At 42.2% G+C, this 17907-nt stretch overlaps 9 protein-coding genes across 9 annotated transcripts; 3 read left to right on the forward strand and 6 right to left on the reverse strand.

Annotated features, from left to right (window-relative positions):
- Positions 1-154: 154 nt before the first annotated feature.
- Positions 155-1655, reverse strand: K450DRAFT_251859 (uncharacterized protein). The gene is made up of 5 exons (XM_051590783.1): positions 1461-1655; positions 1342-1387; positions 1177-1277; positions 823-1113; positions 155-759 (listed from the first exon to the last, which is right to left on the reverse strand). The coding sequence occupies exons 1-5, from the start codon at positions 1548-1550 to the stop codon at positions 310-312; spliced, it is 978 nt and encodes a 325-aa protein (XP_051442482.1). The 5' UTR covers positions 1551-1655; the 3' UTR covers positions 155-309.
- A 17-nt stretch (positions 1656-1672) lies between these two features.
- K450DRAFT_251865 (uncharacterized protein) lies at positions 1673-2836 on the reverse strand. Its single transcript, XM_051590784.1, has 4 exons — positions 2421-2836; positions 2255-2345; positions 1961-2180; positions 1673-1877 (listed from the first exon to the last, which is right to left on the reverse strand). Exons 1-4 carry the CDS (start codon positions 2547-2549, stop codon positions 1775-1777), a joined length of 543 nt encoding a protein of 180 aa, XP_051442483.1. The 5' UTR covers positions 2550-2836; the 3' UTR covers positions 1673-1774.
- K450DRAFT_251867 (uncharacterized protein) lies at positions 2497-4361 on the forward strand. The gene is made up of 3 exons (XM_051590785.1): positions 2497-2831; positions 2897-3401; positions 3473-4361. Exons 1-3 carry the CDS (start codon positions 2668-2670, stop codon positions 4181-4183), a joined length of 1380 nt encoding a protein of 459 aa, XP_051442484.1. The 5' UTR covers positions 2497-2667; the 3' UTR covers positions 4184-4361.
- Positions 4168-6214, reverse strand: K450DRAFT_301904 (uncharacterized protein). Its single transcript, XM_051593759.1, has 3 exons — positions 5990-6214; positions 4868-5921; positions 4168-4804 (listed from the first exon to the last, which is right to left on the reverse strand). Exons 1-3 carry the CDS (start codon positions 6143-6145, stop codon positions 4539-4541), a joined length of 1476 nt encoding a protein of 491 aa, XP_051442485.1. The 5' UTR covers positions 6146-6214; the 3' UTR covers positions 4168-4538.
- A 1341-nt stretch (positions 6215-7555) lies between these two features.
- Positions 7556-8915, reverse strand: K450DRAFT_251876 (uncharacterized protein). The gene is made up of 4 exons (XM_051590786.1): positions 8749-8915; positions 8171-8685; positions 7983-8102; positions 7556-7900 (listed from the first exon to the last, which is right to left on the reverse strand). Exons 1-4 carry the CDS (start codon positions 8887-8889, stop codon positions 7693-7695), a joined length of 984 nt encoding a protein of 327 aa, XP_051442486.1. The 5' UTR covers positions 8890-8915; the 3' UTR covers positions 7556-7692.
- A 235-nt stretch (positions 8916-9150) lies between these two features.
- K450DRAFT_251880 (uncharacterized protein) lies at positions 9151-12541 on the forward strand. The gene is made up of 7 exons (XM_051590787.1): positions 9151-9510; positions 9581-9786; positions 9850-10173; positions 10240-10601; positions 10668-11557; positions 11631-12201; positions 12269-12541. Exons 1-7 carry the CDS (start codon positions 9282-9284, stop codon positions 12471-12473), a joined length of 2787 nt encoding a protein of 928 aa, XP_051442487.1. The 5' UTR covers positions 9151-9281; the 3' UTR covers positions 12474-12541.
- Position 12542: 1 nt separating this feature from the next.
- K450DRAFT_251888 (uncharacterized protein) lies at positions 12543-15072 on the forward strand. The gene is made up of 4 exons (XM_051590788.1): positions 12543-12927; positions 13008-13308; positions 13376-13556; positions 13627-15072. Exons 1-4 carry the CDS (start codon positions 12617-12619, stop codon positions 14910-14912), a joined length of 2079 nt encoding a protein of 692 aa, XP_051442488.1. The 5' UTR covers positions 12543-12616; the 3' UTR covers positions 14913-15072.
- K450DRAFT_282574 (uncharacterized protein) lies at positions 15056-16219 on the reverse strand. Its single transcript, XM_051593440.1, has 2 exons — positions 15717-16219; positions 15056-15621 (listed from the first exon to the last, which is right to left on the reverse strand). The coding sequence occupies exons 1-2, from the start codon at positions 16155-16157 to the stop codon at positions 15232-15234; spliced, it is 831 nt and encodes a 276-aa protein (XP_051442489.1). The 5' UTR covers positions 16158-16219; the 3' UTR covers positions 15056-15231.
- A 126-nt stretch (positions 16220-16345) lies between these two features.
- On the reverse strand, positions 16346-17052 carry K450DRAFT_212779 (uncharacterized protein; the record flags this gene model as incomplete). Its single annotated transcript, XM_051584811.1, has 2 exons — positions 16346-16759; positions 16827-17052. Coding segments are annotated over 2 exons (449 nt in total), but the record flags the coding sequence as incomplete, so codon positions are not given.
- Positions 17053-17907: the final 855 nt, after the last annotated feature.

The raw sequence follows: 17907 nt of genomic DNA on the forward strand, positions 1-17907 counted from the left end.
GTTAAAGTCATCCCACCGCAAATGGCCAAGCTTTGTTTTTCACAGCTAAAATCAAAATAAAAAGGGAAACTTCAGCTTCACCGCTTCATCCATAAATCTATGAAGTAGTTTAAGACCTAATGTCTCGTTGATTCCAAAACCATTACTGGAAAAAATGAAATCCGCAGTAGAAATAGGAGCTTTCTCTACAAACGTTTCACTTGCCAAGCAAGGAATACAGTGCAAACAGTGTTTCTCAAATACATTGGTTTATTGTTCGATCATTATTATCAAACTACGTCTTAGGGTATATTATAACTTTTTCAACCTTTAGCAAAGTTCATTTCTACTGAATTCGGAATGCTGGGATTGGACATCATCGTCGTCTGCTATCAAACCACGTCGTGAGTTCTGTGACCTGTTACTGTACATTGTTCGTGCGCTGACAGCTGATGCTGGCCGACCATCACTCGTCCATAAGTATCCATGGTTTACATCATCAAGTCCAAGAACATGACCTTTCGGGTCGATTTTAAAGTTATATAGACTTTCTGCTGGAGTTTTGCTGAACATTTCACGCCGTGTTCTTGGTTTTTTGTTCTCTAATACAACAACATTATCTTCGTATTCTCCACCGTAACCCCTGGGCGGAAGGTCAACCAATTCCCCAGGAATAGGGCCCGGTGGCATGCCAGTTTCTATTGCTGCCGCAACCATTCCTTGTTGCATAAGAGATCGACGCTTCTGAGAGAAGGACCAAATGATAAACATCCAGTATGTCTGAAGATTACATATATGAGTGATCAACCGTCTGCCTTCTACAAAACACTCTGATTTACTTACGTATATAACCAGCATTAAAAGTAGTACTAATATTGATAGCTTCAGTTCGTCCGACCATAACCTGGAGCAATTGTAGAAATCAGATGAATGATCCAACGTTACGTTGGTCATTCCGCCAAAAGCATTTTTCAGCTCGTTCTGGAAGCGATTGGAGGCATCATTTACGCAATTTGTTACGTAGGTTGGACGTTGATTAACGTAAATAACGAAATTAGCAAAGGTATCGGCAAGAATCAGGAAAGTGCCTGTCCAAGCTAGATGCGTATAGGGCCGTAAAAATATGGTAAAGTTCTTCAACGTAGTGTTAACGATCCAGAATCGTAAATGTCACACCGTTACATAAGAGATGCTTACCAAAAATGCAACGGTTATACCGGACAAAGCAATGAGACCAAAGATGAGGTTGACTACACCCCAGATGATAAGTGCAATTTGTGGAAAGTAGGTAAAGAAGGCTATGAAACTAGCAGGTCAGAGATATGAAATTACGGGCCATCTCGGTTATTCAGTATTACTTACGACTTTGGTTCATGAATGCCAGAACCGCACAGTATATGCTGAAAGCCTACGTTATTCAAAAAGTGAGTCTTTTCTGTTTGAAATCAATAGTACCGTCGAGTAGTCTGTATTTTACTCACTGCCCAGATAAAGCATATAAGCATGACTCCTACTCGCAGATTGATGAACCCGCAACATTTTCGGATAGCAGCATGCTTTGTGTGAATCATGCTTCTCAGGAAATGATGATTTTTTGTAGAAACAGAAGATCAAAAGGATGAAAAGGTGGTGAGCAGAAAATTGGATGAATAAGAAGGCAATGTTTTGAAAACATTTCGCTGAATGCGGATTTGTCCAAATTTGGTAATGTTCAAAGAAGTGCTCCCCAAAGCTGATGTTACAATGGTGAAAATTTATGTATATATAGTTGCTGACGATTATATTCTATGCTATTCTATTGGAAAGTGTTTTGAACATGCTGTTTGATGGTTTCCATGGGATTTGATTTGAATGCAGAATGCTGAAGGACGTTTTGGAAGCGAATGATTTCTTGCAGCCTGTAAACAATATACAAGCTAGTCAGAATCACATTATCGGATCGGATTTTACGCTACAACTCTAATCTTTAATCTCAACTTACGCATTTGCTTTTCGAGTCTTTTTACGAGTGACTTTGGGATTTGTGTCCGGGAAAGGACTTTTGGGTGCCGGTTGAGCTCCTCTTACAAAACTTTCGCTTGGCTTATCAGTGGTTTGGATCTGTGAGAGAATACTGCCAAAGTCTTTAAGGTCAACTGCTAGGGAGTTCTTTCCCTTCTTCTTCTTCTTTTTGTCCAACTTGTTGTATGTTTGATCGAGCTCTGTTTCGGAACAAACTTATTAGTCGATATACTTGTGGCTTACTACCTCCAGCATTGTTGATGAAAAAACTCACTCTGCATCCAATTGTCGTGTCGCATTTTTCTCTTCATACGCTTACTCACTGGACCATCTTCCTCCTCTAGTCCTGCTTCTGTTGTCTCAATCTATATAGTAGTCATATTAGGAGGTTTGCCGTCGGCATAGGTTGCAATGAGATCCTTTGAAACGTCTCCATTTACCTGTGGCTCATCGTGAGTTGTATCAATTTTCTCCAATACTTCCTTCTCCTTTACAGCAAACTTCCTATCCTTGATCTTTGGAGCCGCCTCTTTATGTAATCGAGTTCTAGTTCTGGTAACTTTTGGCATACTGATCTGTCAGTTGGATCTGGAGGGGGGAAAAACTGCTCAGCTGAGATGCAGCTTTTTTTGTGACGGCTTTCTGGTCGGCCATTCGTACGGAACTTTTGCAGATTGCTGACAAGATATGGGTTCTATCGCCGCCACTACACCATTCCCTCGAGCAATCAAACGAGTTGCTGTCATTGGAGCAGGTATCGGTGGTCTCATCAGTGCGAAGTCGCTCAAAGACGAAGGTTACTTTGATAAAATTAGAGTCTTTGATAGAAATCCATACTCTGGAGGAACTTGGTAAGTATCGACCCGATACCCTTTGTATGAACTTTATATATCAGACCGTTAACGAATATAAATAGGATATACTCACCTAATTACGGTATCAAAACGCCCGTTCCGAACATAAAGCCCCAACATGGCCCTCCTCAAGATCCTTCCAAGGTTCCAGCATCCGCTATCTACTCCAACTTACACACCAATTTACCCATAGACGTAATGTGCCTGCGAAATCGCCCGTTTATAGAAGCAACTCCTGAATTCCCAGGTCATGAATCAGTATTAGATTACATTCGGCGTTTCGAGAAAGACGAGAATCTAATGGACCTTGTACAATATAACACAAATGTCACTGAGGCCGAATATAAGGACAATGAGTGGTTGATAACGTATTTCAACATAGCAACAGGGGAGACTTCAGTCGATGCATTCGATGCACTTATTGTTGCTAATGGTCACTATTATGATCCCTTCATACCTGATATTGATGGTCTGAAGCGCTACAAGGAAATGGAGCAGCAGAGAGATAATGGTATCAAGATTATACATTCTAGAGAATATCGAGAACCTCAAGAATTCAATGGCAAGGTATAGTATTTATTTCAGGCGACTTTGTAAGCTAGAGGTATAGCTCATTATCCTTCATACGTCTGGTATAGAATATTTTGGTCGTTGGGAACTCCGCATCAGCAAACGACGTTGCCAGGGAAGCTCTAACTACCGCCAAAAAAGTGTACCAATCAGTTAGAGCTTCAAGCTTACCACCGTTGGACCCTAACAGTGTGTCTCAAGTAGCCAAAATTCCAGAGATTAAAGAGTTTTTGCATGATGGCCAGTCAAGCTCTATCAAGTTACAAGATGGAAACTGCCTCACCGATATTGACTGCATCGTCTTTGCTACGGGCTATCTATTTAGCTTACCTTTCCTTACTCGTTCAGAAGGAGAGAAACTCATCACCGATGGGCAGAGAGTACATAATTTATACCGGCACCTCTTCTACATCAATAATCCAACATTGGCATTCATCGGCCTACCAATCCGCATAGTTCCATTTCCGATATCGCAATCTCAGAGCAAGGTTATAGCACGCTGTTGGAGCGGAAAAACAAAGTTTCCTACTAGGCAGGAGATGGAGGATTGGCACAATATGCAACCCCGGCCTGAAAGACCTAGGGATGATTTTGTATTTGGAGCTGAAAAAGAATTTCAATATATGGATAGACTCAATATGTGGGCTGAAGGACATCACCCTGATGACGACGTAAATAATTGGTCTTCATCTGATCCGGAGACGGGCGAAATTTCATCACGCTACAAGGATAGACGAACGAAGGCGCTGGATCTTCGTAGAGCGGCACTTGGCTATTAAGCATCTTATTTTAAACCATAAGTGATCTAGTAAATGCTCAGGATATTTTATTATTTGACATTTAGTATGGCGAAATCATATATGGACTACCTATAATCCAGCGTTGTCAAGAGGGCAGTTCAAATCTCTTGAATATGCTTTTTTATTGAAACGGGAATATGCTTGATGCTCAGTTATAAAACGCTCTTAATCAGTACAGGCAGATGAGGCATCCATAAACCATGATTTCATCATATCGATGAAATGGGGGACTATCCTAGGTTGTGGCCCATAGTATGATATCTATGGAAAATTTGAGTGTATGCCGAATTTGAAATATAATAAATTGTTGTATGGTCTCTGGATATTGCGGTTTTTAGAATTCGGCGTCAGCTTTGACAATAAGAAGACCGTCAATGACAGCTTGCAAATGAACATCGAGCAGACGGTTAAGTGGTCTTGACACACTTCCCAGTAGTTTTGAGAGATTCAAACGAACTTGTGCCTTAATATTGAGGAGGTGGTCTACCACAGCATCAATAACGATGGCATTGGGATGGTCTCTGCCACAGTCGGTAACAGTGATGGTGTCCTTCTTGGGAATTCCACCTTTCAGTAGCTCAATGCTTGCCTTTACCTTAGCTGATGAGGAAAGAAGCTGTTAGAGACTTTTTAATCATGAAAGTTATGCAAATAGAGTATTACCTTCAAGTGCTGCTTCGGTTGTAGATTTTCCAGCGAGGAGAGTATTGACCTTTGCGCTTATCAGAACTTGTGCTCTGTTACTAACAGTAGAAATGATGGAATTGATCTTAACATCAAGATCGGGCAGAGTTGCCTTGAGGCTAATTTCAACGGGCGAACAAGTCTTGTCACTGTGTCTAGTGGTTGGAGCTCCACTGCAGCTTTCACCCTGATCCTTGGGGGTATCATCATCATTGTCATTGTCATCATCGTTATCGTCGTTGTCATCTTCGTTGCCATTGTCATTGTCATTATCGTTGTCGTTGTCGTTGTCGTTATCGTCGTTGTCATCGTCGTTGCCATTTTCATCATCGTTATCATCATCATCGTTGTCATCGTTATCGTCGTTATCGTTGTCGTTGTCATTGTCGTTGTCATTGTCATTGTCATTGTCATTGTCATTGTCATTGTCATTGTCATTGTCATTGTCATTGTCATTGTCATTGTCATTGTCATTGTCATTGTCATTGTCATTGTCATTGTCATTGTCATTGTCATTGTCATTGTCATTGTCATTGTCGTCGTCATTGTCGTCGTCGTCGTTGTCATTGTCATGGTCATCACCATTGTCATCATCATCGTCATCATCATCGTCGTTGTCATTGTCATCATCATTGTCATCATCGTCGTCGTTATCATCGTCGTTGTCATTGTCATCATCATCGTCATTATCATCATCGTTGTCGTCTCCGCAATCACAGTCTTCATCGGATGGGCCCGTTGGTGTTTCTCCGGATCCGTCATGATCTCCAGGATGTCCTGTTTCGTCATCAGGATTCGTAGCGTCATGATTTCCCTTGTCATTCCCGTGGTCTTTGTCGCCATCATGGTCACCATCGCCTTTGCCGTGGTCTTTGTCACCATCATGGTCACCATCACCTTTGCCGTGGTCTTTATCGTCGTCGTCTTCGCAACCACAATCTTCTTGATTATCTGTATCAATGAGACCATTGCATTTAGTTGGCAATGGGCCACCGCTCAAGTTGAGATGCAAGCAAACTTTCAAGAGATCGTCCTAATGAATTTAAGTTCAGTTCTAGTAATGCATTTTATATGCAGATATACCAGCCATTCCCACTTTACCTTTCCAAGGACATCGATATCAGTGTGTAGAAGATTTCCGATTGTTTCATCTAGATGTAGAAGAGATCGCTTGTCTTGGGTCGGAGCAGCACTGGTGGATGCAACAAGCGCGATGGCAAGGATAGCAGCTGTGATAAGAGGCTGAATTTGCTTCATTGTTTAAAAAGGATTGTAATGGGTGGGTTTGTCCGAACAGCTGCCTGAAAGGAACGAATGGGATCGGATACAGCTCATACGGCTATGGTTTAAGAAATCCTTTTATACTTCTCGACCCGATTTCTCGATACACAGTAAGAGGCAATCCAGGAGTCGGAACGTGATGATTTACTGTATACACATAAAGGGGGAGGGAAATTTCTCGCTGGAGAAGGGAGGCAGGTAAAGGGTGAAGCGACTGTAATCGTGATGCCAAAGGAGCGAATTTATTTTAAAACATTTATTACTGAGGTCTTTTTCTGATGTATTTTTATACCTCTTCCATATCTCTCTTTGTATTTTTGGACTTGTCACTTGTGCGAATCAGCTCTTAAAGGCTCATTCAATGCACTATAAATTTTAAATGTCAGCATGAAAAAGCCAACAATTATGTCAACTAATGTATTGTATGGAAGATTTAACTAAGCTATGTCGTAAAGAAAGCACCATAAACCAAATTTAATTGCATTTTTGAGCGATCATATCGACGTATGCCAAAGATGGAATATAAGGAAAGTGAAGTGTAACTGGACACGTAGCTGTTTATAGGGCAAAAAGGTCATTAAAGCATCGCTTGTCAATTGCAGACGCCTTTTTCCCATTGTTGTGAAAGATGGCTGAAAAGCAGGTCTGGCCGAACGTTAATTGATAATATGATTGGTTGAAAGCCTTGTCTTTAGGAGAACAAAGCATGTGGATTCCCGTTCAAGCACAAAGCAAATTATCAGGGAGTTCCTATAGTTCGGCATACCTGAGCCCCTAGACGGTGCACTAAGCCAGACTTTGCTCTTTACTGCCTACGTACGCCTACAGATTTAAACATTTATTAAGCTTGATTCTTGCTTGGAAGCTTCATGACCTTCTATTGGGGATGCGAGTGGGAACACCTTTCCCGGACTCGTTATATTCTATGAGTCAATTGATATCCCAGTGAATGCGTATTCAATATAATATAACGGAAAAGGGTAAATATAAAAGTTCTTTTTTTCAAATATCGCCGATTTAGTTTGTCAGCACATTTCACAATGCTTTGTAGCTTCATTTGTTACTCCCGCGGTGGTCACTGTAGTATGTTCGAGTTTGCAACACATCCTGGAGATACACTCGTTGTATGAACTGGTAAATGATCAACATCACGGTAGATGATTGACAACATACATTGATAGAAATGAGCATCTAGCATGCTGCTTTCATTCCAGAAATGGAGCTTCACATCATCGACTAGCTGTATCAGGTGTTACATTTTCCAACCTGCTGTTGAATTGGCTGTTGTGTCGACATAAGCTATTCTCAGGACATGACTGAATACGAAAGAAAGTGTTTTTTCACAATTTTTGCTCCAAAGTCATACAAAGACCTCTACCGTAAAGCTCAGGTATACAAAAAGGCAACTTTTTATTCTACATTGCAGTAGCATAAATGGCATATGGTAAGACGTACGAATACACAAAGATAGTAATACAACCCATAATACATCAGCATCCCACTCTAAACATATCCTGATAGATTTAGATTTTGCTGTCATGTCCTCCGATTCTGGCTACAACCTTGGCGTATGTCTCTCTGTTGGCAATAGCATTGAGGGCCTCAGGAATCGTCTGAAGAGTGTAGACCTTTTCATAGATAGCAGACTTCAGCTTTCCCGTCTCGAGCATATCAAGAAGCGCCTTCCACACCTCTGGCACACTTTCCTTCTCGAAATTGAAGTAAGCACCCCTGTAGACAAACGTTGGTCAGAAAAGGTCACAACAGTCAAAAACTCGGTTTTGTATCCATAAACACGATGAAAACCACTTACCAGTGAACACCAACCAAAGAAATGTTCTTGAGAAGAACTCGGTTCACAGCAACTTTCTCGAATGTACCCTTTGCAAATCCGACAACGAGAATACGTCCGTTCCATGCTGTGCACTTCATACTAAGTAGATACATAAATGTTACAACTCTGTTATCCTCGCATTATATAACATTTCGCCATATACGAACCTTTCATCAATCATTCCAACGGGGTCATATACGACATCGGCACCATGACCCTTAGTCACCTTCTTGACTTGATTGGTCCAGTCCTTGTCACGGTAGTTAATGCAAAAGTCCGCACCATACTTCTTTGCCACCTCCAATTTCTCGGCAGATCCAGCAGTTGCAATGACGGTGGCACCTAGAGCCTTGGCAATTTGCACAGCTGCAATACCAACACCACCGGCTGCAGCATGGACAAGACAGATCTCACCAGGTTGAAGCTTAGCTCGGAGCACTAAAGCGGCATAAGAGGTGGGGTATGTAATGTACAAGCCAGCAGCTTCTTCGAATGAAAGTTTTGAAGGAATGCGAATGCATTTTTCGGCTTCAACAACAACTTGTTCAGCAAAACCGTTTCCGGATCCAAACACTCTATCGCCTGGCTTGTATTGAGAGACGGTTGATTTCAAGACCACACCAGCAAATTCACCACCTGGAATGAAAGGAAACGGAGGCTTGATTTGATAGCGTCCCTGGATCTATCATATAAAGTGTTACGAGGCGATATCATATACCAACAATTAAGTCTACGTCAAGTTTACCATGAGAATATCGAAGAAGTTGAGGCCGACAGCCTTGACGTCGATAAGCAACTGACCCTCCTTTGGTACGGGCACATTAGTCTCTGAGAGCTTTAGATCATCTGGGCCCTTGAGCCATTGTTCAACAACGTAGCCTTTCATAGTGAGTGTGTAGGGAGAAGAGTTAGGTGGGAAGAAGAAAGTAAAGACGCTGAGTCAATTGAAATGAGTTCCTACGAACGGAGTTTGATTCCTCATAAGGATCAAAAGTCACAAAGCCGCCAATGCTGGAATGTATGCTTAACCAGGCAAACCACCATTGTACCAAGGTCTAGCCAAAAGTACATTAGTTAAGATGTTGCTATAGACTTTTTCAATGTTATCGAGGCAGTATATCATCTTTTCACCTTATAATTAATTGGTATTTCCTGAGTTCCAGTAATTTACGGAAATGGGCCACAATTTCAGAAGTCACAAATGCGGGGTTTCGTCCTAGCAGTTCATGCCGTACTCAGCCAACCAGCCAGCACACCTGATAGTGAGTACGATTTCCAATGCCATACTGCTCCTGGGATCAGGTGCGGCGGCAAGTCCGAAATGTTCGAGCTTCCATTCAATCTCAGGCTGCTCCATCAGCGCTTATTACTATCAAAGATTACCGGTTTGATTCCGCACACAATCGCCTCTTTTTCCTATCCAACGATGTCAGTAGTACGATTCCAACCATGGGACATTTACGCCTGTATTCAGTGGATCTGCAAAATCTTGATGAGAGCCCATTAGGTATGACTTGAATTATTTCGCACGATTCATTGCTTACTACAACATCTGACATGGAAAATTCTCTCCATAGACGACGCAGAACAATATCGGGCATTGCCTTGGAACAACGTCTTCTCCGACCTTTCTGCTGATCCGGACGTAAATAGCCGTACCGTATATTGGGATACGGCGTCGATCAATCCCTTCCGTATGCATGGTATCACCTCCTACCTCATCCATGACACTAAAGTCCTTCTTTGTTGCTCTGGCACGGCCCTATTAGGTGAAATTGGCAAAGTAAGACATTGAATCACGCCAGAATATCTAGAAACCTGTCATTCTGATTTCATCCCTCATTAGGATTCAAAACTTCGCCCCCTTAGTAGCATCCCAAGTTCGGTTTTAATGATGTCCAGAAGCATGGAGAGTCCGGCATCTCCTATATTGAGACAACATCCTCCCATCAACTCATACAATCATGGTGATCATAACACCAAGAAACAGCAAGATAACAATACCAGATATGACATCAAATTTGGAGGTCAACATGGTGATGCCATAGCATTTATTCGTGGTCGAGATATCTGGGTGTCCGACTTTTATGGCAATGAATGTCAGCTAACACATTGTGCAACAAGCGAAGATCCGACGCTAATGTGTGGTGTAGCAGAATTTGTGATGCAGGTACGTATATGAATAATTTTTTTAACAAGAATTGGCACACTAAGGTAGGGACTGACGTGGTTGTAGGAGGAGTTCCATCGGTTCTCGGCATATCATTGGTGTCCACCCATTGACTCCAGCTTTGAAAGTATACTGTATTTGGAAACTTCTGAGCTGGAGGTTGACATCTGCCTCATCCCAAAGTCAACAGGATTGCCATTAACGTCAATGTCTCCAGGGATTAAAGATGGAGAATTGGATCAATTTCGCTATCCAAGAACAGGATCCAAAAATGCAAAAAGCGATATTTGTATTGTTGAGTTCGATAGTACGGTTTATGGTACACCACAACGGATGATTACAAAAAGAATATCAAATCAGACATTGCTGCAAGCATTTCCTTGGATGGAGTATATTGCACGATTTGGTTGGATGCCGGACGGCAAAAGGTAACTGAGCATAGCTATAACTGCGAACCATTCAAATATGTCTAACCTACTACTATACTCCCGTAGCATTTGGGTTCAATTGCTATCCCGACTTCAGAAGCACATGGCTCTGGTCCGAATCCCCGTCTCTCAATTTCAGTTGGACCCCATTGGCAAGTCACCTGGAGATGATTGGCTGTTAGATGTTGCGGAAATTTTGCTAGAGGAGCACAACACTTTGTGGATTAATGTCTGCGACATATTCAAATTTATTGATACCCCTGATACCAAGCATAGACAGCAGCGTGGCCGACGACGGAAGGATACAGAGACTCAATTCATTTGGTCGTCGGAAAAAACGGGATACCGACATATATATTTGATAACGAAATATGTTGATGAAGAAAAGCCGCACATGCACGCTATCACGTCAGGCGATTGGTGTGTACTGGATAAGCAGATAAGTGTGGACGAGCGGCGGAAGCTGATATATTTCATGGCAAAGAAGGACACTCCACTAGAATCGCATCTATATGTTGCATCATATCATAACGACCACCTATCAAATCAAGGCAGTCCTATTGCTCGACTGACCGAACTTGGCTTCAGCCACAATATAACCATGGAAGATGATTGTTGTCGATTTGTTGACACATACTCCAGCATGAAAACTGCACCCGTAAATATCATACGGTATATATCACATACAAGTAACGATATATTACCGACAGTCAAGGTTGGAGGCTACAGCCTTCAACCATGTTTGTCTCGCCCTTTGGAAGATGAAGGCTCAAGTCCTAACGCAATAAGAAGTTTTCAAGACACCACTTCATTTATGGAATCCGGACCCAAAGTTGGGCATTGTCCGCCAAGGTCAGCAAACTTAGATATGCTTCCCGACGATAACAGTCAAGGATTCCCCGCGATTGTTGGAGAACTCCCTATAGGTCAGATATTTAACTTTATCAACTCCGAAGGTAAATGTGAACCCTGGTTTTTTTCTTTTTTTGTGTGAAGATTGGCACTAAAAAGACTTCGCTGACCCACTAGGTGTCACCATTTATGGATGCCTTTACAAGCCGCATAACTACGTACCCGGTACCAAATACCCAACGCTTCTGAGCGTCTATGGTGGCCCTAAATCACAGCTGGTTAGCAATGACTATAAATTCCCAAGGTTGATGCGACAGTTCATGACTGTCCAGTTCGGTTTTGCCGTTCTGATAGTGGACGGGCGGGGCTCGTCCGATCGCGGGCTGGAATTCGAATCTTATATATACAGGCGATTAGGCACAGTGGAACTTAACGATCAGCTAGAGGCTATCGACTATGTAGCCCGTGAGAAAATTGGAGCGCAACCAACCCCCGCCGGAGAACTAGCCAGCGTCATTGATATCAATCGAGTTGCAATCAATGGCTGGTCCTATGGTGGCTATTTATCGTTAATGGGACTTGCACAGTTCCCTGAAATATTCAAGCTTGCCATAGCAGGGGCTCCAGTGACACGATGGGAATTGTACGACTCTGCCTATACTGAGCGATACTTGGGTCACATCGAAGAGAACCCGGAGGGCTATCGTCGAGGCAGCGTTATGAACTATGTCTTCAAGTTCCCTGAAAAGTGAGTCTCGTCTGTGGTATTTGTTCTGATTCTGATGATCTCGGATACTGACCCAAATTAACTTCAGGGCTAATCGACTACTGATTGTACATGGCCTTATCGACGAAAATGTTCATTTCCAAAACACTGAGGAGCTGGTAACCGCTTTGAACGAACAAGAAAAACCACATCAATTACAAGTATATCCATCCGAGCGACACGGACTTCGACACGCAAGTGTAAATGAGCATTATGAGACGCTGATGTTCTTTTGGCTGATCAATTATCTCTGACTCACCTAATTTTTTTAATTAAAACGGCTGCATCACAACCAATTTTTTCGAATTTCTAAAGAAATCCTTTTTTTGTGGGCGCGAGAGCGAATATAGGAAGAGGCGTAGAAGGGTTCTTCCACATTTTGTCCCAATTCTGAGTCATGCGAGAACCTGTTGCTTCAAACAATGTTGCTTTAGCAGACCCTTTTGAACCCATCGCCATGAATGCATCCCAACTACCACCTTCCAATCCCCACATGTTCCTGGAGAACGACTTCACTTCCGCCTCATGCTCTTTTCCCCAGCAATCGACTTCATATCAAACAACGAATTTCGTACCATCTTTAGCCAACTCCAATATAATGCCACCCATTGGACCACTGCCATCAACCAAATCAGACCACCAAATGTCCGGAATGTACTCGAGTAGCGGGTTTGATATGCTCTCCGTACTTGCCCGACTTGCCAACAGGTGAGAAACGAAAAAATACCTGGTAAAATTGGATCACTACTATATACTGTTGGTTTAACATTGTGCAATTCGTATTGCAGACCGAACCCGCAAATCGACCTCGGTCCTGTCGATTTATCTTGCAGTTTTGTTGTGGCCGATGCCAGACAATACGATACACCAATCATATACGTTTCTCCCATGTTCGAGCGAATGACTCTTTACTCTGCGTCGGAGGCAATGGGACTCAACTGCCGATTTTTACAAGCCCCTGATGGACATGTTGCCAAAGGCACAATACGATCATACACTGAAGATACATCTGTACTACATATCAAACAGCATATGATACAGGGGAAGGAATCGCAAGCTAGCCTTGTCAATTATAAGAAAGGCGGTCAGGTACCCCGTACACTTGTGCATAGACGTGCTCCTCCTTGTGATATTAACGAATCAACATGATTTCTAGCCTTTTGTAAACCTTGTCACCGTCATACCACTTACTTGGGATAACGATGAAATTGCATATTTTGTTGGCCTTCAAGTCGATATGGTCAGGCAACCAGAGTCGATATTAGAGCGCATGAGGAATGGAACGTATGTTGCAAATTACCATACAATTACAATCCCCCCAACAATACCATCAACAAGTGTGTATTATCTTACGTTTCTGTAATTTTCGCCAAAGTATGATACTTACATGTGCATTCTCAACATTAGCCACAACTATAACAGAAAGCCAAGATGCCGGCGATGGTCCTCTGGAGTACTATCGTCCTGATATTGTTGTTCCTAGCAACCAAATACCTACCCTCAACCATTACAATCAATTCGATACACCGGTTCAGCAAAAAGAACTTCCTCAAATTCAGCCTGCTAACATGATTAAGGAATCGCCATCATCACGCGCCACAAAACGCCAAAGAACTACACATGGTATCATCGACATCCTTTTGACCAAAAAAGCAGAGACAGAATCTTTGAAGAGACAATGGAACCAAGTTGTTCTGGAGAACACCAACGCATTTGTACATGTCCTTTCCTTGAAAGGCATTTTCCTTTATTGCTCGCGGGCAACGAGCAAGATCCTTGAATACGATCCATCCGAACTCTTGGGTACATCCATCAGCAAGCTTATTCACCCTTCAGACGTCATTCCTGTTATGAGAGACCTGAAAGAATCCTCCAACTCCAAAGTACCTATCAACCTTATATACAGAATCAAACGAAAAATATCTGGTTATATGTGGATAGAATGCCATGGACGATTAGATCTCGAACAAGGAAAAGGCAGGAAATGCGTCATTCTTTCTGGACGCGAACGTCCGGTGTATGAATTGGGACGACAACGGGTCAGCACAGCCATCACTTCTAGCGAACACCAAGATTTCGGCGATAATGAATTCTGGGGAAAGCTTAGTGTTGACGGGTTGTTCCTTTATGTCACCTCGTCCTCCGAGCGGGCCGTTGGCCTGAAAAGCGAAGATTTCAATGGCCTTTCTATCTTTCAAGTCACAAGACATGAGGAAGCTGCTGAAATTGCTGATGCGCTGCAGCAAGTAAGAACGGGTGAAGCAGTCAACATACGCCATCATATTCGCAATAACGAGAACGAAGAAACATTGGTGGATACATGCTTCTATCCAGGCAACACTGCGCAAGAAAATGACCATCCACCATTCATCCTGATTCGCGTTGTCAATAGCGAAGCCGAGCCAGCTGACAGTCTAACTGTAGCTAACAAAGTCGAGTCCCTCGAAGCAGACGTTGGCTGTGGGTTTGATTCAGATTATGAAGATGGTCATGAGTCCGATCACAGTGGCGATTCCGGGTCCACGTCCGAAGAAAGTGTTGGTATACCAGAGGCTACCATCGAGGAAAATCTATTCAATGAACTGGAAACCAGTCGCAACACTAGCTGGCAATTTGAAATGCATCAAATGCGATTAATCAACAAGCGTCTACGTGAAAAAATACATCGACTGTCGAAACGATCCACTTTGTAGAAATCGAAAGAGGCTAATGAACCCCTCCTGTTGTATAAAAATTGAACATGTATCATGAGACTTACTACCTTCGTGTGCATCCATCTGTGAATCCTTCTAATGAACTCTATAGTAATTTTTTTTCTTTATGTAATGAATATCTGCCACCTTTTGTAATAAAAGTAACTAAAAAATAGGCGAGAGAGAGATAATTGATTGTGATGCTGGCTGCGAAAAAGGGTTTGCTAGGAGTGTATTATGTTTTTGTTTGAAAAAATATGGTACAATGTCTGCTTGTCATATTGAAATATCACAAAATGAATATCAGATGGACGAAAAGTTACTTTTGATCTGATGAAAAAATGTCTTTTGTTTCCTTTGGATTTTCTCCTATGAACGCGTTCCAAAATCGATTGGCAATGCCTTCCCGAATACCAGTGTATGCTTTGGACAAAGATGATGCCGCTTTATCCAATTCTGCCATGGACTGGTGGATCTCAGGCTGCGAATCTTCCCAAGCCCTGTTCACCTTTTGTTCAATTGACTGTAAAGGTGCTTTCCAGTCTAGGCCCTTGACGCTTGGCTCAATGGTCTCTACCGTGGTACCGTCAGGATGTTGGACCTTTCTGATTGTCTCCGTGACTCCATTGACTGACTTTTTGATAACCGTTTCCTGAGAGCCATCTGGGAGCGAAATTGTTCTTGAAGAGGATGAAGAAAAATTCCAACTCTATCATATCATTAAGATAAACCAGTTAGTCAACGTAAATGCAGGGTTGTCTATTATTAGCCAGGAAACACTCGAGTAGCTCTTCCCCTACTTACCGATCCTTCCGTATCCCCGTTACCAAGGATAGCCGAGTCACCTTGACTTTGGAAGGCTGTATGAGTTCTGAAAAGGAGATCCAATAGCGATGTAGGGCGAGCATTGGTGGATATGACGGACTGTGAAGGCTGCTCCTGCTCAGTGATAGGTGAGCGCCAAGACCTCGGGCTCACATCTTCTCGAAGCTCCTCATTTCCCTTATCTTCTTCAAGTACAGGTTGGTCGTTTCTACGCTTTGTCTTGGCAAGTTTTCGAAAATCACTGCCATCGTCCCATGTAGGAGGACCGGCAGTTGTTTGACTGTCGTTTATTACAATGTGTCCAGATCCACCGCTCAAGACATCTTGAATGACGTTGAAAGTTCCTCCAAAAATTTGTGCTGCAAAAGCTTCGAACATGTCGAGCTCATTGTCAGGTTGATTATGATTGTCGTTGGGCATATCGTTGCGGTTCAGTAGCTTGAACAAGAATTCGGATACGTATGTGAAAGTGGGTTTCTGTCTCCGCAGTCAGTGAATTTGAGACTGTTCGAATTTGCTGTCTAATGCATGTTTATCCCTGCAAATTTACCCATTTCTTGCTACAGCTGACCGTTCGATATGTACCCAACAGCTGTAATCATGAGTCTCACTGCTTCAATAACATTTTTTATTATACGATAAATAGTCACTATACGCCATAGCTAAAGTATGTTGTATCGTCGAATGGCTATGTGATTACGTACTGAGATATCAAACGGTACAAGTTCTTTATCGACAATTGCTAATCATAGTCATCGTTTTGATTCGTTTCCTAATCATAATGGACCATTTGGGCACATTAAACTTGAGAAGCAACGGCAGCTATCTCTTGTGCCCTTTTAAAAACGGGTGAAATATCGATGTACACTTCAAATCTGTTGATCTTGCTGTCTTCTAGAGCTTTATAGAAAACAGCAAGACCTGGGATGACAATAGCCTCGCCTGATGGGTCGTTCTTCACTTTGTAGGTAACGCTTGCAACCTGATAGATCTTGTCAGGTAGAATATCAAACGATACAACTCTACAGTGCAACTGTGAATGACCTTCAAAGGGCAAAATATGCACAGACACGTTAAAGAATTACTCACTCATGGCTCATGCTTTCCAAAACTTTCAATCGTTGGCTTTGGATCTCAATGAAAGGTCCATGGGCTTTCACAACTGGATTGTTGCCAAACTGAACAACTGCGTCCTCCGTAAAGTAGTTTTGAACAAATTCTGTGCTGTCGAGCGAGTCAGATGCGGCATGAAATCCCTGTAACCAGCGGAGTGTCTCTGCTTTTTTCTCGGGAGTATTAAGGCTGTCAGTCATGATCTGGATACGATTTACTTTCATTTTACGTACTCTATTGAAGAGTATTTATACGTTTGAACTTGCTTGCGTATTAGTCATCTGTGGCACATGCCTGCATATTCAATTGCGTATATCCATTCCAAATCGTGAAATAAGCAAAGGCAAAGCCAGCTACACTCAGATCACATCCAATAACTCATTAACACTCACTAAAGTGCACTCTTAATACACTACGCTAATATAATACTGAAGCCTTCGCCGAGGCCAATCGTTATGTTCCTAAGTTGGAAATGAACGGCCAGATTATATCCTTTTTTTCATAGTAGCCAAAAAGTTTACTGGTTGGTGAACTTATTATTGACCATTTGGTGGGCACTACTGACTGATTAGAAGTATTTGGATTGGATGGCTAGCAGAGACATTTGTAGAGATCGCGGCTATTGCTCTGATAAACAAAACCAATGAATTTTCTAAATGGCCGCGCCCTACCCTTTTTTTTTTGTTCCTTTTAGTTACTTTCGAAGCTGGATTACTCTATGCCTTGAAACGACTATTAGCTTATAGTACAATTTTTCATGTGGTTTCTTATTATCAGATTTAGGGATTAGTAGTGAAGAACCAATCGAATTGAATCTATTAAATTCAATACTCTTCGGTGGTCCAACGAATTTTTCGGCCGATGGTCATAGTGTAGTAACTGCGGCTCAAATATTCATTTCAGTTTCAGTTTTTAGAACCAAAAAATGGCAGTATTGATGAAGCATTCTATATTTCCCAGCAATATGCTACGGCTTCTATCGCAAATAGAACTGACTGTCAAAGATGATGACGAAGTTTTTCTTTCATAATTTAGGAATTGAAAAATAAAATAAAAA

This window comes from Umbelopsis ramanniana, assembly GCF_025399195.1.
Source record: "Umbelopsis ramanniana AG unplaced genomic scaffold K450scaffold_49, whole genome shotgun sequence".
Lineage (NCBI taxonomy): Eukaryota > Fungi > Mucoromycota > Umbelopsidomycetes > Umbelopsidales > Umbelopsidaceae > Umbelopsis > Umbelopsis ramanniana.